Source organism: Strigops habroptila, chromosome 3 (genome assembly GCF_004027225.2).
Source record: "Strigops habroptila isolate Jane chromosome 3, bStrHab1.2.pri, whole genome shotgun sequence".
In the NCBI taxonomy this organism is placed as follows: Eukaryota; Metazoa; Chordata; class Aves; order Psittaciformes; family Psittacidae; genus Strigops; species Strigops habroptila.
Genome location: NC_044279.2, coordinates 6,367,389 through 6,387,315, shown reverse-complemented (window position 1 = coordinate 6,387,315; position 19,927 = coordinate 6,367,389). Strand labels below are relative to the sequence as shown.

At 38.2% G+C, this 19,927-nt stretch overlaps 1 protein-coding gene across 22 annotated transcripts in view; it reads right to left on the bottom strand.

The window, feature by feature from the left end:
* Positions 1–1,595: 1,595 nt before the first annotated feature.
* Positions 1,596–19,927, bottom strand: part of CELF2 (CUGBP Elav-like family member 2) — a 567,687-nt gene continuing 549,355 nt past the window's right edge. For 10 of the 22 annotated variants that reach the window (XM_030479090.1, XM_030479071.1, XM_030479073.1 and 7 more), the window contains 3 exons: positions 18,347–18,526; positions 15,442–15,585; positions 1,596–10,046 (listed from right to left, as the gene is read on the bottom strand). In XM_030479090.1, the coding sequence (XP_030334950.1) occupies positions 9,919–10,046; positions 15,442–15,585; positions 18,347–18,526 (452 nt within the window). In that variant the 3' untranslated portion in view covers positions 1,596–9,918. Of the gene's footprint in view, positions 10,047–15,441; positions 15,586–18,346; positions 18,545–19,927 lie in introns of all 22 variants that reach the window. The other 12 variants (XM_030479087.1, XM_030479070.1, XM_030479089.1 and 9 more) reach the window with 4 other exon arrangements.

Below are 19,927 nucleotides of genomic sequence, written 5' to 3'. Positions count from 1 at the left end.
CCAAACCACCGCTGTCTCCTCCTGCTGGGAACTCAACAATTTATGCGTGTCCTGCGAGTGAGATGTCCCTAGAGCAGCCTGAGGAGGCTGGGACATCACTCCCTGAGGTACCATCTTCGGGAAACAAGTCTCTAAGATTCAAATGCTTCTTTGTTTATGAAATAAAGTCCACCTGAACTATTGCAAATTGTTTATGCTAAAGAGCACACTCCCGTTAATGTTAACAGTGCTTTGGAGCATAAATCCTTGCTAATTGATATAGGAATGTATCCCAGAAGAGTTTACTTTAGTGCTGATTTAGCTGATAGATGTAAATGTGTGAGAGGGAAATATTAGCATTCATATAAAACAATTAGGTTATCAACAGGGGCAAATGATTCAGAAAATGACTGCAACTTTCCAGCTCCCTTTAATGGAAAAAAAAAAGAAAGTCTTCTAATGAGGAAAATCAGAGGGAATACAAATATGAGTTAATCATTGCTATTACTTAACATTTGTGTTACATCAGCAGCCCAAAACCCAGGGCTGGGTCCCCACCTCTGTGCAGATGTGGATGGACAGAACCATCCTGCTGCCCACCAGGGTCAATCATCTCCATGGCCTCTCTGGTGGTGCAGTATTTTGGGCTTACAAGTCTAACAAACCTGGTTGCTGGTTGTCAAGCCCAGTAACGTGTGCTAAATATGTATGAATAGAGGAGAATAATACAAGCAGAGGATAGTTTTCCACAATTTAATAATTTTTTTCTTTTTTTTTTTTTTTCTTTTTTTTTTCCAGATGATATAATGGCATACGAGAAGTGAGGCAGTAATGCAGTTCAAAAGAAAAGAAGAAAGCAATCCCCACCACTCTCCTGGATCTTTCTGCCAAAGGCCGACATCATTGAAAGTTTCCTAAATACAAGCCCGGGCATTTCCATTAAAATCTGATTGTTCAACACCTACAATTTTGTGGCAAATACGCAGCCATAGAAGGAATAGATTTTCCAATGTACTCAACAGTTTTAGCTATTTGATTCCCATTTAATTCATGTGTTCTGATGTGAGAATGTTTTCCTAAGACAAGGTTCGGATACAGGAAGCGCACAGGAAGCCACACATCTTCTGCAAAAAGATGTTTTGACCTCCAGTGTTCAATCTGTGAGTTTGAGCAAACGGGGTTTTCATTTTTTCATTCTAAACCTATCTAGAATCAGGAGGAAAAAAAGTCACATACCAAAAGCAGTATCATTTGTGGAAGTAATATAGTATTGTTCCATTACATTTTTGGATTCGTGTATTTTAGCTATTTCTTAGTTTTAGTGCAAAAGCAAGTGCAGTTGCTTTTGCAAATACAGAAAAAGATATAAATTTCTGCATTTTAGCATCTTTTGCTGCAAGTCACCGTATGGTAAGACTTTTTCTCCCCGCACTCTTCTGTGAGCCCAATTTTCAAGGTCTCTGTTATTAACGATCAACCGAATTACAAAACATTTGCCTGGGCATGGTTAAAGACCATCCACCCAGTAAGATCTCATACAACAAAAAGCGCCCAACCCTAGAAACATGTTTTTGTTTTTCCATTTTAATGCTCATAAAATTTTACAGACAACAGAATCCTTTCTTAAGCTTTATTTAAGAAATCGAATACTATTATAGTTCAATATATATAAGACACATCCAGTATTGTGTTCCTGATAGCAAGTGCATAGATTTTGTTAAGATATCATTTTTCTATTTTAATTTTTTTTTTATTTGTTACTCAGTAGCATGTTTCATGATCACACGAAGGGATATTCCCAGTGATTTTGCTAAGAGCATGAGAGAAAAAACAGAACACAGCAAAGTAGTGAAACTACAACAGAGATGAGGAACAAAAACAATCAGGCAAACTATCAGTACAGTCGATTCCTGATAAGTGAATAATCTGATTGCTTGGTCACAATGCTTTATTCACTTATCAGGAATGATTCACACTACATTTTGATAAACTGTTTTCCTTAGCCTAATACCTAAGAGTCACACTGGGCAAAGGCACACACACTCTGGCAGGCTATTCTTTAATCAGCAAGTCTTGTGACAGTTTGGTAATTTCCCATGGCGATACACATATAGCTAACAAAGAGACATTTTGCTAACACTGCAAGGTGCCTTACATAATTGAAATTAAAAGCATGCATTTAAGCAGGACAAACTGTTCAGCTGCATTGCTTTAAGGAACTCATTTTTTCCCATTGTTGAAATAAAAAAAAAAGAAGAAAAAAAAGAAAACCCTGTATCTTTCAGCCCTGAGTATTAAAAGAAACCCAACTGCAGCATAAGTCTTTTTTTCAGTTGTATTTTTGGAAGAAAAGACCCTTCACAAAGCTCTAGTTTCTTTCCTAAGACCAAGTTTTGAGAAATAAGAAAAAAGAAAACAGAAAACATCCACAGCAACCTAAAACCCCAAGAGACCAATTCTGATTCACCATTCATGCAAGTCGAGACTTACTTAACTGAATCCACTGGTGTCAAAATTATCCAAATCGGGATCATAAACTCTATAGGTGCCAAAGACCCAGAATATAGTCTGACCATTGGCTTTCCTGCCTGGGCTGTCCACTACAGGCTCCTGTGGCTTTACATTAAGCCCTGACCTCTGACAACAGACCCTGCAAGAGGACGCTTGAGCTTGTTTGGGACTTCAGACTCATCAGTTACTTGCCTTTCATGGAAACAGAAAAGGACAAAAGTGGGAAAAAAGAAGTTGTAATAAAAATATATTGATCAATGACAATCAGGCCAACTCATGAGCCACCCGAAAATGTCAAAACCCTTCCAAATGCAGGAGCCAACGTCGCTGCTGACACCACACGGAAACACTCAGTGCGCCATGGACGTTACTTGAGAGGGGGCTGTGTGTGTGTGTTTGTGTGTGTGAGCCAAAGCCAGAGTGCCAGAAAGACCAAGGGAGAGGAGACAAGAGGGAGGAGTGTTGTTTGGGTCTCATAAGAGCACTTTTAAGTGGTCTTCGATTCCTGAGCATCACAGAAAGCGGGACAAAGGAAAGGGACAGGGGCGTATGGCTTGAATTCCAGAGAGCACTCGTCAGTGCTTCTCTCTCCTCCTTGGGTTTGGTTTGGTTAGTTTTGTTTTTCCCCCCCCTCTCCAAATTGTAAGGTTTGTATCTGTGATCAGAGGAGAGAAGAGAGACTTTTTGTAAACCAGAACAACATAGATTTTTTTCGTTTGCAGCTTTTATTTCATCGTGATAGACACCGGTTGGGGAGAGCAGAGAGATTCTTGTGAGCAGGAAAAAAATATAGGAAATGAAAGAATAAAAAAAGCTAAAAGCCAACTGTAAAAAATAATGAGAAAAGAAGTGCTATGGTATTTCTTTTGTCCCTTTTGAGATTTGTGTAATACTATTAGCCAATGCTGAGAATGATCTGCTTTGTAAGCCCACAGCAAAAATATCACGCTTTTGAACAACTGGGGATTTTTTTTCCCCATCATTTATTTTTCTTTTTTTTTCTTAACTTGCACTGGCTTTAATAGAAAGTCTTCCTGTGCTCACTTGGATTTGATTTTGTTTTTGTCATTATTAGCTGTATAACTGCACATAACAAGCTCCATCACCTGGTAGGCTTCTGCAGGCTCTCACAGCCCTAGTTAAGATGTGATTAGTTTGACTAATTGATTAGGAGAGTTTGACTAACACCATATGCCATCATCAGATTACTGTGCAGTTTGGAAGAAATCCCAAGGCTATATCCTCCTTTTCCTGAATGTTTCATGTGCTTCTGCGAAGTAGTGGCAGAGTATTATTATTTTCTTTTAACAACTAGGAAGAATTTATCTCCATAATCCACATTTTGCTGACTGACCAAAATGTCAGAGCAAGGGAAAAAATATCTTTTCAGGTGGCTTCTGTGTGTTTGTGTGCAGAAGCTTTTGCAGTTTGAGGGCTAACAAAAGCTACCTTCAATATGACTTTGCAGGAAGCTCATTTAAAATGCTTCCTGCTCAGATGGATTATCCAAGTGATAAGGCATGACTAGAGGGAGGAAGAGAGAAGCAAAATAAAAATCAAAGGAAGCGTAACATGTCTAAAATGTACAAATCCTCTTTTGCCCCCCAATCAGATATTCACTTAGGTGGAATCGACTGTATCTTTTGTACACAACCAACAAATAGAGAAAAAAAAAAAACAGGCACGTGAAACAGTGAGGTGTGTAGATGTATTACCAACACAGAATGACCACCAACAATACAACACACAAAGTAGAGAGACAAGTATTAGGAAAATGGTTTAATATTGGAGACAGAAGCAAAAAACTGCATCACACAATAACATACGTTACAAAAATAAGTCTGACTGTTTCAACTACACGGTTATGTTCACAATGAGGACAGAAGAATCAGAAAAAACTCTGATCTAAACAGCAAAAAAGCAAACCCCTAACGTTTTAACTAATACATTTATCCACGCAAAGTGACCGAGTACTCCTAATTCTAATTACCTTATTGTGTAACTGCACGATACAGAATAAAAAGTGAAACTTACCGCTTTTGTTAAGACAAAATTCTAAACACTAGATATAAGCAAAGGGAAAAAAAGAAATCAAGCCAAAGTTTTGAATTCTCTAAACAAAACCAACTCTCTTTCTACTGTCCAGAAATCAAACTTGAAAATCAGTCATGATCGAGGGGGCCCACGAGAGTAAGCCACAAAAATTTCCATTTGTTTTTTAATCTCCAGTATAAAAAGTTCCACTGGTACAAAATGCATAAGTACAATCAAGTTGTAGAAATAGGAAAGCCTGCTTTTTTTTTTTTTGCTTTTTTTTTTGTTCTTTTTTTGATATTTTTTTGGCTCAAATTCCATCAAACAACAAAATCCAAATGCATCAATAAAACAGAAACAATACTCAAATGGTCTTACAGTTTCCACTAGATTGCATTAACTTTGGCTTTTCTCAGACAATACTTAAAAACTAGTTTGTCATTCTAAACAAAATGAGAGTATTCTTAATCTACAAACAACAATTCTCACAGCACAAAAAAAACACAAGTACATAGGTTTGTTTTTTTTTTCTTTTTCTTTTTTTTCTTTTTTTTTGTATGACATTATCCAAAAAGGTAATGAAACTACAGGATATTTTTTTTCCTTTTGTTAATTAGCACTTAAGATAATAAAAACAGAAACAGTAAAATGATTCCAGAGTAGCACAAGCCAAGGAACTGTAACCCCTATGGTGAAAGAAAGATGAACTTGTTACTCCTTTGAGGACTGCCATTTCATTGCAATTAGCTAATTTGAAAAAACAACTAGTCTAGTCTTTTGATTAGAATTTTGTAAAGCAATTTCCCTTGTTTTTCCTCCTCTCTTATTAGGCCCTTGCACCCTTGCAGCTTTGTCCTTTCAATATTGAAAGAGATCTGGTAGGTAATTTCTCTCCAAGGAGGTTTATGTTTGGGTTTTTGGTTTTGTACTTGAATTTCTTTTTTCTTTTAAATTTTTTATCAAGATGGACACTTTTCTCAGCAATGACCCATCTCGGAAGTACAAAAACATTCCTCCTCTCCCACTGCTAAGCCAATGTCCCATGTAGCGTAATTCGGGGCAGCCCGATGCCGAGTTACACTGCCTGAGGACCAAAGGCATCACCGCTCTGACTGACTGGTAAACCCACAGGACAACACTAGGGCATCTAAAAAAGCTTTGGAAATTTATACGGTGGGTACAATGAGAAAGAATTAGTGAAACAGTCTAAACAATCCAAATGATGATCTCATATTATATATATATGTACATATATATAATATAACATAAGTGAGATGATACTTTGAATATGCAAAATTGCTGCAAGTAGTACAAAATAGCCCTCAAAGGGTGTAGGAAGGCCCCAGCAGTAGTAAAAATATGTGAGAAAAGTATAGATCATTTATTTATAAGTGCATGTGCTATAAGAAGGAAACTTTTTTGCATCACTAGAGGCTAGTCCTTTCCATCCCAGGGCTCTACATAAAGAAGCATTTAAGTTGGGGATGAGAGACAAGAGTGCATCAGCTGATGTCATTCATATAGGGCTTTGTTTTTAATTTTAGGTGGCTTCAAATATAATTGGATAGAAATAGGAAGTGGAAGAAGGTATGGCACTTTATCATCAGTAGCAAGTACTGCTGCTCACACACATTGGATTGGCAATGAATTGTCTATACCGGTAGTAAAGAACCCAATTTGGTTGTTGGCCACTACTTGTGCAGTAGAAATGCAATCTAATCAGACGTACAAGGCAGTAAAAAGGGCTACCAGCATCTCTTTTCTGGTTCCTTACACAGAGCTTCCTCCAGCAAACACCCACATCAATCACATATATATTCCCATGGACTACTTGTACGAGTAAAGTTACTCCTCTCTATATGAGTGTCTGCAGGAGTAAGCCAATATATTGCCATTACAAAGAATGCCAGATAACACCAAACATTACAGTGTATGTAAACTTTATCCATAAAAAGTAGTTTAACTGCAGTGCACACTGAATTTTCACCCAGGAAGATCTAGTGCATCTGATTTAAGCAAAAGTTCATTTATTTAAATTACAAAAATATGATTTTATTTTCTTTTTTCTCCTCAAGGTTTTCAAATGGTGGATTTACCGCTCCTGTCTGGGAGTGGCTCACACAATAGATAATTAAAGAATTGTTTCTTTTTCTTTTCTTTTATTAATACTGAATAGCATATTCCAGCAGCATATTAAAAGCTCTTTTAAGAAAAGACAAAATCCCCAAAATCTAAAAAGGAAAACCACAAGTTAATTACTGTTTTAAATAATTTTAGTTATAGATACAGAAGAAATTTAGACAGCAGTAAAATATTTTTTGTCCTTCAGATCTGCCCTGTGCATTGTTCTGATTTCAACCATGTATTAAATAAACCACAAAAAACTAAGTATATATATATTTATAGATATAGATATATATATAAAAATAAACAGCAAAATGGTGAATGTATAAAAGGTATTAACACTCAAGACAGCTCTGGGTGGAAAGGGTTAAAAGTTCAAAACTTTCTCACCTTAGAGGTTTCCATACAATATGAAGAAAATACATAGTGAGGTTTGCTTTCACAGCATTGATGTGTGCAGAGTGGTTAAAAAAGTGAAACATGGGCACTTATACAATGTTTTACAAAAAACATCAAAGAGAAATAACAAACAATAACAATTTCAGGCAACAAGACCACAGGATAGCAAGTTAACAAACTTTTTAACCTCTTTTGTTTCTTTAAATATTAGGGATTTATACAAAACACATAATAAAATACCCATGTTATCAAATTACTTCACACAAGAAACACACTGAAGCTCTAGGAAGAAAGTACCTTTGGAATTTGGCACTATAGTTTCACTGATTTTTTTTTTCTTTAAAAGAAAAACCGATCACATTTTGCTGAACACAAACACATCTAAATTGTTCACGATAAAAAAATGACATCAATGCGTCACAAGCCAACACAAACTTATTCTGGAATATTTTTTCATTTTTCACATGAAATTCTTTTTTTTTTTTTTTTTAGCAAACATCTTTTTTTTTGTTGTTTTTTTGTTTTTTTTTTTGAATCTTGTTTTTGTTCTTGTTGTTCAAGTAAACCAATTTTAAACTCGTCTTTTATAAACATAGAACACTTAAGACCATAAGACTCATGATGAAACCACAACTTAATTCACAGAAGCACCAACGTAACACATTTTACAGTAACCTTTCTTCTGTACATTGAAACAGTATAAAATATAGGTAATTTCATGTGCATTAAACCATGGATTGTCTAACTGTGAGTCAGTTCAGCAAAAGGTGACACAAGTAGGTAGCATTTGCCCTAAAACAGGGTAAATATTTTCTTATACTAATCTACAAAAAGTGGTTCTATATATATACTTTAATGAGAAAGTGAGCCACCTAAAATGGCCTTATCAAAAAACTTTACACTGCCTGAAAAATGTAAAAACTATTACAGACCTCTAGAGACTTAAAATCAGACAGTTTTATTTCTCAAACTGTTTTGGAAGTAGTCTGTTAGAAACCAACATTCTGTGCCTCTGGACACATATTGCTATTGTCACCAGTGACCAGGCAGAATGCCAATCCCTGTATAACACTTTCAAGTCTGTTTTTTTTTATTTTTTTTTTTTACTAAATGAAAAAGAAAAAAAACCCAAAACAGAAAAAAAAACCCAAAAGAAAACAAAAAACCCAAAGGAAAAAACCCAAAGGAAAAAAAGAGAAATGAAAAAAAAAAAAAAGGAAAGAAAGAAAAAAACATTTTGCCACAGGTTGTTTTTAAATCCTATCATTAATTTATCTAATAATAAATTTCAGTCTTGCATGAATGCAGCAATGTTTTTTCACATTGACTTCCCAGAATTCATAGCTAGATGAGGTCACATGCAAATTTCAAAGGTCAAACTAGATCAAAGGTCAGTAGGAGAACCAAATATGATGTGAGGTCAGAAAGACATCAGAAACAATGACGGGACGATGAAACTGGTTTTTTTTTTGAGACGCCACAGGGACATGCTAGGCAAACGATGGGCTAACGGGCATGGAGATGTCTAGGGAAAAAACAAGGAAGAGGAAAAAAAGTTACACAGAATCTATGCAGCACAAACAAAATCACTTTTATGGGTGCAGGAGAAAACTAATGCAAATCTTTTATCAGTAGAGTCTATGAGCCGTTCACATAATTTGCATTAACTTACAATACTTGTCAACAAGAGCACAATGGAACCCCAAAAGAATCCATCTGAAAGGAGTCAGAGAGAATGGATTCCTCTTTGGGGAGAAAAGAGAGGAAAGAACCAGTTTCTACAAATGTAACAGAAAGGTACGGGGAGGAGGCGGGGAAGGTCAGACAACCGAACTTTAAACTACGTAATGGAAACTATGAACAAAATAACCAGACAAATACAAACAAGAGGATAAAAGCATGAACTGTAAAGGGGGTAGGGTTCAACAGTGAAAAAGCGCCCATTCTTGGCACAATTACTCTAGAGACTACTTCAAAGGATCTAGCTAGCATAGAGAGCTGCTCTTTAGTTATCCAATAAGTTAACAATAGGCAATAAATAAATTCCATTATTTCTGAGGCAGTAAAAATTTTGTATAAAAATAGAAATGCTTTTTACAAATAAAATTTACAGGCCTGTGGCTTTCTTTTTTTTTATTATTATTAAATTTATCTCTCAAGAAACATCAAGTATTGTCACTCATTTTATTTTTTTTTTTTATTTTAAACCCTGTAGCTTTAGAAACAGATCTCTAAATCTTTTTTACATTAATCCTTTCCAAAGAAAAACCCAACTTAAAAAAAAGTGAAATATAAAGACGACCAGTGTAAAATCAGACTAATATAGAACAATACGTTGATTTGAACCCAAAGAAAGAAATAATCAAATCTTCTCAAAAAACAAGTTGATGTAGTGGAAAGACTTGTTTCGATTCTTGTTGCAAAATAAGTGCTTCAACTGGCATGAGGCCATTTTGTTTAACCTATAAACTGCTGGTGCCACCCTGGCAAAATACGATCCACCCATAGAAAACAACTTTTATTGTGTGCTAATGGCACCAGGGTTCACAGAGTTAAATTGCACATTTTTTTTTTTTGTGTGTGTGTGTGTGTTGCTTTGAATTTCAAGACGTTTATTTTTCTTTTGAAAAGGAGATAAATTATGCTGCAAAACAAAATACAGTAACACAACTCAGTAAATACTTGGCAAGGAAATGGGAGCCAAGTGTAATAAGGACAAGTGGGGAAATGGAAGTGGTAACTGTAAAAATAACTGTCTCTTGGTGAAGGTTGGCTCTATGTTCTTTCTTAATCCCCTGCAGAGGACAGGTTTGCTCATGGGACTTACCCTAAGAAAGCTAAAATAAGAGCAGTAAGCATCTGGGGTTAAGATCAGTAAGGTTTGCTGTCATTTTTGGAGCGTTTCAGCTGAACCTTCAAGCGTTTCATGCCAATCTGAAAGCCGTTCATAGCCTGGATAGCAGCTTGTGCAGAGACTGGATTGTCATAGCTAACAAAACCTATGAGACACAGAACGGAGGCGGGAGAGAAAGTAAACTATAGGTTAGAACAAATGTCAGAAGGCGTTTTGTAAGGATTTTATTATTACTATTTACTTGACACATTTACCTCACTTCAATTAGTTCTTTGATTACACTTCATATCCCATTTCCTCTCCTGTTGCCTTTTCCTTCCCTTTTACCTTCATAATATTTCTTTACGAGCTGGGATGCAGTTGGCCAGTTTTGGTGCAATGCAGTTTCCAATCTGTTGTTTATCTACCTACCTTAGAGACCGAAGATATTACTGTGACACTTTTCAACTTAATATCTACATACCTCCCAGTCTACTAGGAAGTATTATTAGGCCAGTCTGTAGACATGAAGCTGAAACAGAAAGCCTGGTTACAGAAATAAAACCCAAACTGCCTACAGACATTTGCACACCCGAATGTAAGTTCATGTCCTGCGTGCTGTGAAACGCTCATCTCCTTGGGCTTAGCCTAGGACAGTTGCAGTATTAATATTTTGTATTTTTACAGCTCCTTCCAGCTCAAGATCTCAAGGTACATTAAATGTTAATTAATTCAGCCTCTTAGTCCCCAAAGAGGTATTCAAGCATCAAAATTAAGCAGCATTGTAAAGACAGTGGCAGGGCTCGACAAGAACTCCAGATCTTCTGCTCCTTGGTTGTGAGCACTAACTAGTGGGATAATGCTTGCTTGGGTAATTCAGAATGGCTGGCCTGGCTCAGCTTTCCTTTCCCCTGGAGACTAAAAATGCTCAGTTCATAATGGACTCAAATCTCCCTGATTCTGGAAGCTCAAAATTCATTTTCATATCTGGGCCTCCCGCTTGTAATTGCAAAGCTCGCCTAACTGCTGCTTTGCCTCAGCTCTGGCTAATTACTACAGTACTCATCCTGCCCATGTGCAGCTGCCTTGAAATGCTTCCTCTTCTTTCCACTTGAATTTCCCTCAACACACATCCCTTCACTCTGTTAAAGGATGGATCTCACACACATTGTTTTCAGTCCTAACACACAGGCTTCTCGGTGACTCTCTTCTACCACCCTTCCTCATTTATGCTTAGTGCCTGCATACTTTTCTGACTCATAACTTCTTTTTACCATCATTTTAACCTCTTCTTTCATGGCTCTTGCTTACCTTGCACTGCTGCTCTCTTCCATCTTCAGTGTCAGAATAAGACACTTCCCCCATTGTAAAGAAAAACCCTCTCTTATCAAGTCATCTGGTCCTCATCTGGCTGTTCTTCTTATTAGACCATCCCTATGGTTTCACCTTAAATCAACTTTACCAAACTATTTAACTTAAGATGCTTCTCTGACAATTCAGGTTAGCTTCTGTTCCCCACACTCAAAACCACCTTTTGCTTAAATCTCTGCAGACCTTATCCTGGCACAAGTCAATACACTCTATCCATGTTGCTCTGAGGTTTGTTACTTCCTTAAGGGATAATAAATGTATTCCTCCGTACCTTCCTTGGTTTTAGTAACTTGTCACTTCCTCACTTTCTCCACTAGATCTTTTCCTCCATTATTGGTATATCCTGAGTAGCTTCATCACTCTCTTCCTTTCTTCCTTTCCTTTATTTTCTTCTAGAAGATCTTATCTGTTCACTCTGTCTTAGCACTGCCCTCCTGTGTCTACTTCTATCAGCTCACAGATCTCAGCCTTGAACTCTAGGATTGCCTCAGGGATATAAAAGAGATCAACCATGAGCTGGGAGGCAGCTGTAGCACCTTCCAGGCAGGTGCTCCACGACTAAGATGTAGTTAGTCTTACCTACCTTGACAATTCAGCATTTTCCTCTACAACTTTCCTGACCTTTACTTTATTCTCTCCAGTGCATTCAGAACAGCATTATGCTATAAACTCCTCATGACCTTAGCTCCTTTTCTTCTCAGCTAGTTTTATCCACCGAAAGTTAAGCAACTGATTTAAACTAGTCACTTAGATGGCATCTATGAATGGTGAATGAAGAGAAGCAAGCACACCCAGAGGTGGCTTTTCCACCCACCATTCGTGTCACCAATGTAGACACCTCCACAGATGACAGAAGAATGGTTAGCTCAGGCTATGCTTACCTTCTGGGGGAAATGTGACAAGTCACCTCATTCTATGTCTCTTTATTATGTTCCTTGACCCAGCCACAAACCCAAACATACAACCTCTGTGCTGCATCGGTGGTATCAGCCTTTATCATTCAGTTGTTATTCTGATTCACAATTCATCTCTTCACACAGAATGCTATATCTACATTAGCCTGTTACAATTTCATCTACTCCATTATCGAGAACCTCCATTTATAAAGCTTACAGTGGAATCTGGCATTCTCTCCCTTTATTTATCTTTTTCTGATTGCACCCATTCATCATTTTTTGTCTGCATTTTAAACAGCAGGTTACATGAGGACGGGATGATGTTTCTTATCAATTTGCAAAGTTCCTGTCACGACAATTCTGATTTTTGTTTTAAATCTCTAGGTGTCCCTATAATCAGGATAAGTATTTTTAATCATTCGAGTAGCAATTTTCCTATCAGGCAGACTGCATTTATGCACTGATGTCACTGGGTTTCCCCTCCCCTGCCTTACTTCTACTTCTCTCATTTCTGTTACTCTGAGGTTTATGAAAGGCGACAGATAAGCTCGAAGAGTGAAACCCTTTGTCTGCTGAATCAACAGGAGCTCATGAGAACTCAAGGAAGAGCACTTTCAGGCATAAACATCATCCTCAGCACCATTTAATCTTTTGAGCATTCATTTGACGTGGACAAGAAAGCAAATAATGCCAAAGTCCATTTTCTGCAAAGACAAGTAATTTTTCATTTTGAGAAGCAGTGTTACATAGAATTTCATCACTGTATATCACTACTCTGTGACTCACTCAGAATGCACCTTCCCTTCCCACTTCTGCCAGTGAAAAGCCTTGGACAATCTTTTCACCCTTCTGGTGTTCAACCTGTCCTCAGCTGTAAAATGACTTTCTCTTTTGGGCAGGAGATTGGAAACTCCAAAGCAGAAAGCACCAAGCATGTGCAAAACATTCTTCTTATTATTGTTATTATTATTACTATTACTATTATTATTACCATTTTTATTGTTATTACAACAAGGAAAAAACCCACCAAACCAACCAACCAAAAAACCCCCAAACTGTATCAAGAGCAATGACCATTAATGATACAGGAGAGAAATGGATTCTTCAGATGCACTGTTGTCCTTGTTTTTTGGTGGTAGGACAGAGATAAAATAAAGGTTTTTAAAACACAAATATGGGACCAAACAAATAGATAATTCTTGCTAATAAAGCTGAGGAGGTGCACACAGAGCATGCTACTATGTTAAACTAGCAGGATTAATTCTGGCTTTGCCTGTGATTAGCAGCATCACCGAGTAGTCACCTATTGAATCAGAAAATCTCAACTTCCTCTGCCACTGCAGTACTTTTGTATTTAAAGCAGAACTCTCTCACTGGTGGCAGAATATCTAGGAAGGAAGAATGAGAAACTGAAATGTTAGTGCAAGTGACTAATGCCAAAAAGACAGCGGACTCCTCCATCCGTTGGGTGCTGACCTCTCCATTTTCCCTCAAATGAGATAACCTCCGTGCATCATTGTAAGTTAGGTAATTGTGTCCCATAAATCCAAATGTGTAAGTAGGTAATCCAAGAGTAAAAGGAAACCCACAAAATGCAAATGTGGAAGTGAGCTGATGAATTAAGCCACCTGCTCAAACTAATCTACATTCTTCCAGGAGTCATCACAATTGCTGCATTTCCATTAATGTACCTTGATTTGACATTTCATCATGATTCCTGGAGACCTCAACAACTGCTTTGTCACCCCAACATACTAGCTGAAATGGCTCCAGATCAATAGAGAGTCCATTTCAATTCCACCTTCCAAATTTGCTACAACCTCAGGGACTGCTTTAACCCACTGCAGAAACATGCTGGACTATATTAGTCTAGATATGAACAAATTTTTGTAAAGCTTAAAGAGGTGAATGCTTCAAAAACGAACTGAAAAACTATGGAAAAATGCAGGAAGAATGTTACACCCCTTCTCTGAACCAAATTAACTTTCCAAGTGTACTCAGGGTTTGTCTTTGGGTGAAAAACACTCAGATTGTGGCAAGGCTTGAATTTCAGCTCAAGTAGTATTTCTGAACAACTTGATGAATTCTCCCCGTGTTTTGGCAGTGACTATTTAGATAAAATCAAACCCTTTCAAGATGAGTTAAAGCCCAGTAGCTGTGAGGCCCTTCAATGGCCCTGGTGGAGACAAATCCTTAGACAGACACACTTTAACAAAACCTAGATTTGAAAAAGCTAAGAAACATGTATTATGGTTCATGGGGACAATTCAAATGGGGACACTTCAGAATTAAGGGATGGTGCTGGGCTAAAAGCAACACTGTTGGTACAAAGGAGTTTTGGAAACTTGGGGTTTGTCTGGACTGGTTACTCGTTTGCCATGTACAGTTGCGTTCCTTTACTCTGGGAAAGTACTGTCACTTTCACAGAAGCTCCAGTGTTTTAGGTCAAACCTTATAAAACTTATCTTTAAGAGATTCTTTCCTCTTCCCAGACCCTCTTCATGTCTTGTATAAGACCACAATTATTAGACCAATGCTCTAACACATTGCCACTCGCTTACATTCTGTACTCCACTCATCAAAGCACTGAACTGGTGCACCTAGGCTATTCAGAAGACATCAGCCCACTTAATCAACCCTAGAACCTGTTTTATACCAACATATCACCTTCCCTTTTCCGGCAACTCAAAGTGTTCTCTGGGAAAACTGACACTGATCTTGTGAGGCTCCCCTCATCCCTGCCCTAAGGTAAGGGGAGATGCTACCTTCCACACACACTGGAGCCCACCTGCAACAGCTGGAGCTGCATACCTAGACATCAACTGTCTATAAAGTGTTCTGAACTGCACGTACACACCATTCAACCACGAATTGCAAAATCTTGTACTTAATTCAGAAGAAAGAAATTCCTGTAATGTAGAAGTAATGGGTTAAACATAGAGCATTTTTAAGTGGCTCAGCTATACAATAGAGAATAATTAGGTATCCATAACAAGGCAGTTTAATAGTATACTAAATGACATTCCCCCACATAGGGTGCAATTAGTTTCATGTACTTGACACATTCATGCGAGATGTCAGACTGGAAGATTATCATTGTTTTTTCATATCCAATTTTTAGTTAGGAGTAGTTTGTCTGTGCATCTTCAAGCTCATTTGAGGATTAACAGTCCATTATTTTTGGAATGAGTTTCCAGTATGACATTTCTCACATTGCTGTTAATTTTCTTTCCTGGCCCTTTTTCAGTACAGTGCCTGTGGTTTTTACTATTTGATTTATTAAATTTGACATACCAAAGCACTTGCTCAGATTGGTCTGTTTGTCAATGAAGACTTTAGCAGAGATAACATTTCCAAAAGGCATGAACATCTGCAGAATGTCCTGGTCTCCAAACTCCTGGGGGAGGTGGTAAATAAAGAGGTTTGCCCCTTCTGGACCTTTAGGGGGAACAAAAAAAAAAAAAAGAAAGTGTGAAAACAGCTATTACAAGTGCTATATTTAATCTGTTTTTCCATAATACTTACTGAAGGTGATGGTCAGAAAGCATTTCACTTTTCAACTTTGAAGGAACAAAAGCAAGGGGATCATCAAAGGAACACAGCTGAAATGCAGCTCTTTAGAGCATCCTATCTTGAAAAGCATTTACTTGACAGCTCTAGTACAGAAGAAGTTAAACCGCAGCCTCTTTCTTCAATTTATACAAGTGTCTTTCAGTATAATTAGGGTTAGGAACACAGGTACACAATGTATTACTCTCTCACAGTACCCCAAGAACTGCGCAAGGAGTCCTCTGCTGCCTCAAACACCTGCATGGGTTTGTCAGCTTAATTCTAGTTGCGGGAACTTATGGAAATGAAGTGAGATGAGCAGATTTGAGTATCACAGATTTAAACTCAAAGTGCAGGAAATTGGTGGAGATGGGAATAAAAATGATAAGACAAAGCAAACTTTGTGACTTGGAAAACAGTGATGTCAGAAAGATACTCAGAATTAAATCTGTACTGACTCCTTGCAAAATAACAGCCTTTTCTTTTTTAATACAACTTCTCCACGGAAAGCTGTCTCCTGGAATAAACTTTGTGAAGTAAGTTTTTTAAAAAAGGTTCAAAGTAAAGTAGTTGAGTTGAAATTAAAATGGCTTTAGACAAAGTTGAGTTTGCAAAGAAAGATGCAACCTCTAAGGTGCTCTAAATCTATTTCTTTCAGCTAAAATTTGGGATATGCACTATTAGTGCTATTTGTTTAAACACTCATCCTAGCACTAATACATTATTTTTTTCCCTAGCTCAATTTGTCTGCTACAGTAACATACTGGAAAGGAGCAATGTACGCCTGGAAGAACAGGATGTAAGATGGAGCCAGACATGTGGCCTTCCCACACAGACATCAGGGGGATACGTGGTACACGAAGGGAACAAACATTTCTGGTAAAAACTCATCTAGAATAGCCTGTTCAAGAATTCACTTGCTTAATGGAACCTAAGTGTGTCTCAGATGTGATGTCCTTGGTTTTCTGGAGAGGAAGAGGAAAGCACGCATCAGATTTATGGAATAAGTTCCAGAACAGCCATGAAGCTTCACCTCTCCCATACAGAAAAACCAGGTTGGATGCTCTCTCTCAGCCTGAAGGAAAAGGTTGCAATGTTTGCCCCAAAGGAGGCAATCGGGGGGAAAAGAAAGTTTTTAAAGAGAAAATCTTTTTTTGGGGGGTGAAAAAATAAGAGGAAAAAATAATTGCACTTATTTCTTCTTGCAACAAGTAAACCGTCTTTCCCAGAAAATAATACTCCTAAAATGCTAATAAAAAACATTTTAAACAGTATTTTAGAACATATGGATGTGGCAGTTCACTGTGCTTCAGCACTTAATATTTATTAATGCTTCAGCATTTTTCTCTTGTACTTATCATCAACCACTCCAGACTCTTCGTCATTCCATCAGAAATCATGTTAAGAGACAAAACATAGTTGTCAGTATTCAATGATGGAATTTACTCACTTTAACTTAACCCCTTACTAACAGATACAAGACAGAACAAAAAAGACTGCATTTTAAAAGGGACGCTGCCAAATCATAATGATAAAAAGTAGGTCTACACTTGATACGAATGTTCATAAACAGAAAAAAAGTAAGATAAGAAAAAATCAAACTGTCCTCCATTATGTATCTTATAATGACACCAAATAAACAATTTCATTCCAGTATCACTCTCAACAAAGTGAGTGAGATGACAGATAAATGCAGAGAACACATACAAAAAAAAAAGGAAAAAAGTTGACTAAAAAAAAAATCCTTTCATTTTAAATAATACAAGCTGTTTGCAGTAAAAGAAATGAAGAATTCAGAGAAAATATACATTTTAACTTCAGTGGCCCTACACAATAGCCAGCTGTGGGAATGCCAAATTTGTCTTCCTAGGAAACGCATCCCATAACAGGACAAGATACTATTTTAAAAGAGAATAAAAAAAGTCTCTTGAGGATATTACACTAGGTTTCCTTCCAAAGATTAGCCCTGGCAAGAACAGTAGTGACAACTGAAATACAATATTAGAAAGCTGTCCTTTTAGAATTAGCTGGAAATTAGGATGAGAGAAAGCAATGAAAACAAACCAACCCCCCAAATGCCTGGGAAGTGTGCAGGGGAACGGAAGAGGGGAAAAGGGTAACCTCATTTTCCTAAACATCTTGTAATTAGTATTCATTTATTCTTAGCAGTAACTTCCTGAGCTTTATTTGCTGTTGGCTCAGGGAGAAGGGGCAATCATTCACTTAGTTGCTTCCCCACAAGACCCACAATTAAGCAAAGAACCACTCAAAGTGAAAATGGATCTTGTCATTAACTCAAAACCTTAAACCTAATCAGATTAACTCCATTATCACGGAAAATGGAAACCAGAAGAGAGAACGGCACCCATAAAGGGATGATTTTTGTTAGCAGAGCGCTTTTACGCGGTAGTTGGTAAATGCTTTTATAGAAGAAAGAACAGTCAGTGAAGTATAACTTGAAGGACAGATGGTTAAAATATTAATTCTATTAGATGTTAAAGAAGGTAACAAACCTAAACAGCAGATAACTGAAATAAAAACCAAAGATTAAGCTACTCGAGGTCATTTGTTAAGCCTCCATGAAGAAACGGACCTATGACACCGCTCTCTTGGCTGTACGTAGCTTGCTCTGCCATCAGTAGGCACTTACCTTCCTTCTGGCTGCCCGCAGCACTTTGCTGCTGCAACAAGCTCTGGCTGTACAAGGTGGGCAGCGCGGCAGCCGCGTACTGTTGGATTCCTGAGTAGGCCTGGGTGAGTGCGTCCATCGTGCCGGCCGTACCGTTCGTCAAGCCTGTTGCGCCGAGTCCTCCGTTCAGGGCCGCCATACCTGAGAGCATTTGAGCAACTTTACAAAAAACCCAACAATAGAGAAAAGAAATTGCACTTGTTCATTAGTGCTTTCCGAAAGTCGTTGGTATTATATGACACTGACAACGACAGCAGTGCATGCAGCTCCGCACGTCACCAAATGGGACTGAAAACAAGGAAAAACACAACTTTGGCGCCAGGATCACTTTTAGCACAACGGTTGCACAGTCAAATGGACTCACATGCAGCCTGCTACTGGCAAGTACTACAGCTTGGTGCTCTCGAAAGCCTCTCCCCTCCTCGACATCTCTGGAGGGTCTCTGAAGTTGGGAGAGTGGGACCTCTTTGACCTGTGTCCTTGCAAGCTGGCCACTGGGAAAAAGCAGTCTGCAAGGAAACCCACTCTTTCTGACCAAGGTCCTTAGCAACGGGCCATGACCACACCATATCAGAAGTGTTTTGCTTAAACAGAGTTATCAGAGAACCCCAATAAACACCATTTTGAAACAACCCTCTGTACAATTATGGGCTTCGTCCCTTAGGTTTGTGACAGGAAGATGGACTGTGATGCTCTGCGCTTCCACCCTCCTCCTCCAGTTACTCCAGTTACTCCAGAAGAGATGAACAGCAGCACATCCAGAGTGACTAAAGTGCTTCATCCAGACCAGCCATCTTTCATGAATCACAGAATCACAGAATAGTTAGGGTTGGAAAGGACCTTAAGATCATCTAGTTCGTACTCCCCTGCCATGGGCAGGGACACCACACACTAAACCATGTCACCCAAGACTCCATCCAACCTGGCCTTGAACACTGCCAGGGCTGGAGCATTCACAACTTCCTTGGGCAGCCTGTTCCAGGCATTTGGTCCTAGCAATGTCTTCTCACTGGAAGCAGAGTCCCTTCACTTTTTTTCTTTAAAGCAATTCTACATCATGATAAATAACAGATTAATTTAACTGGGATGACTGCCAAAGAGGAAATTTCGGACTGGATTGCTAGTTGTGAGGAAAATGGCATCCTTCATCCATGCAAACAGTGTGGTCTGCAAAAGAAGTTTTACTACTCTGACTTGATGGTGGACAAACTCCTGGGCTACGACATCTCTCCATTTCTTCTATTCCTCATCATGGCTCCTAAATGAGCCACATTAAAGTTAACAGTGCTAACACTTCTTTTTTTTCCTCAGAAAGTCAAAAAAAAAAGTGAAATTTCTGTTAGAGCTGCAGCCTCTTTGCAGATAAAGGGGTGGCAGAATTCAGAGCCCATCTCATCACCCATGACTCCAACTTGGGTCAACTGGAGCAGTAAATGCCCATCAGGACTGAGAATCAGGCCACGTTTTCTGCACAACTAGCTATCCTGTGCTCCCCAGTTTTTAGATGAACACCCCATAAACAAAAGGGCTTAACCAGGCCCC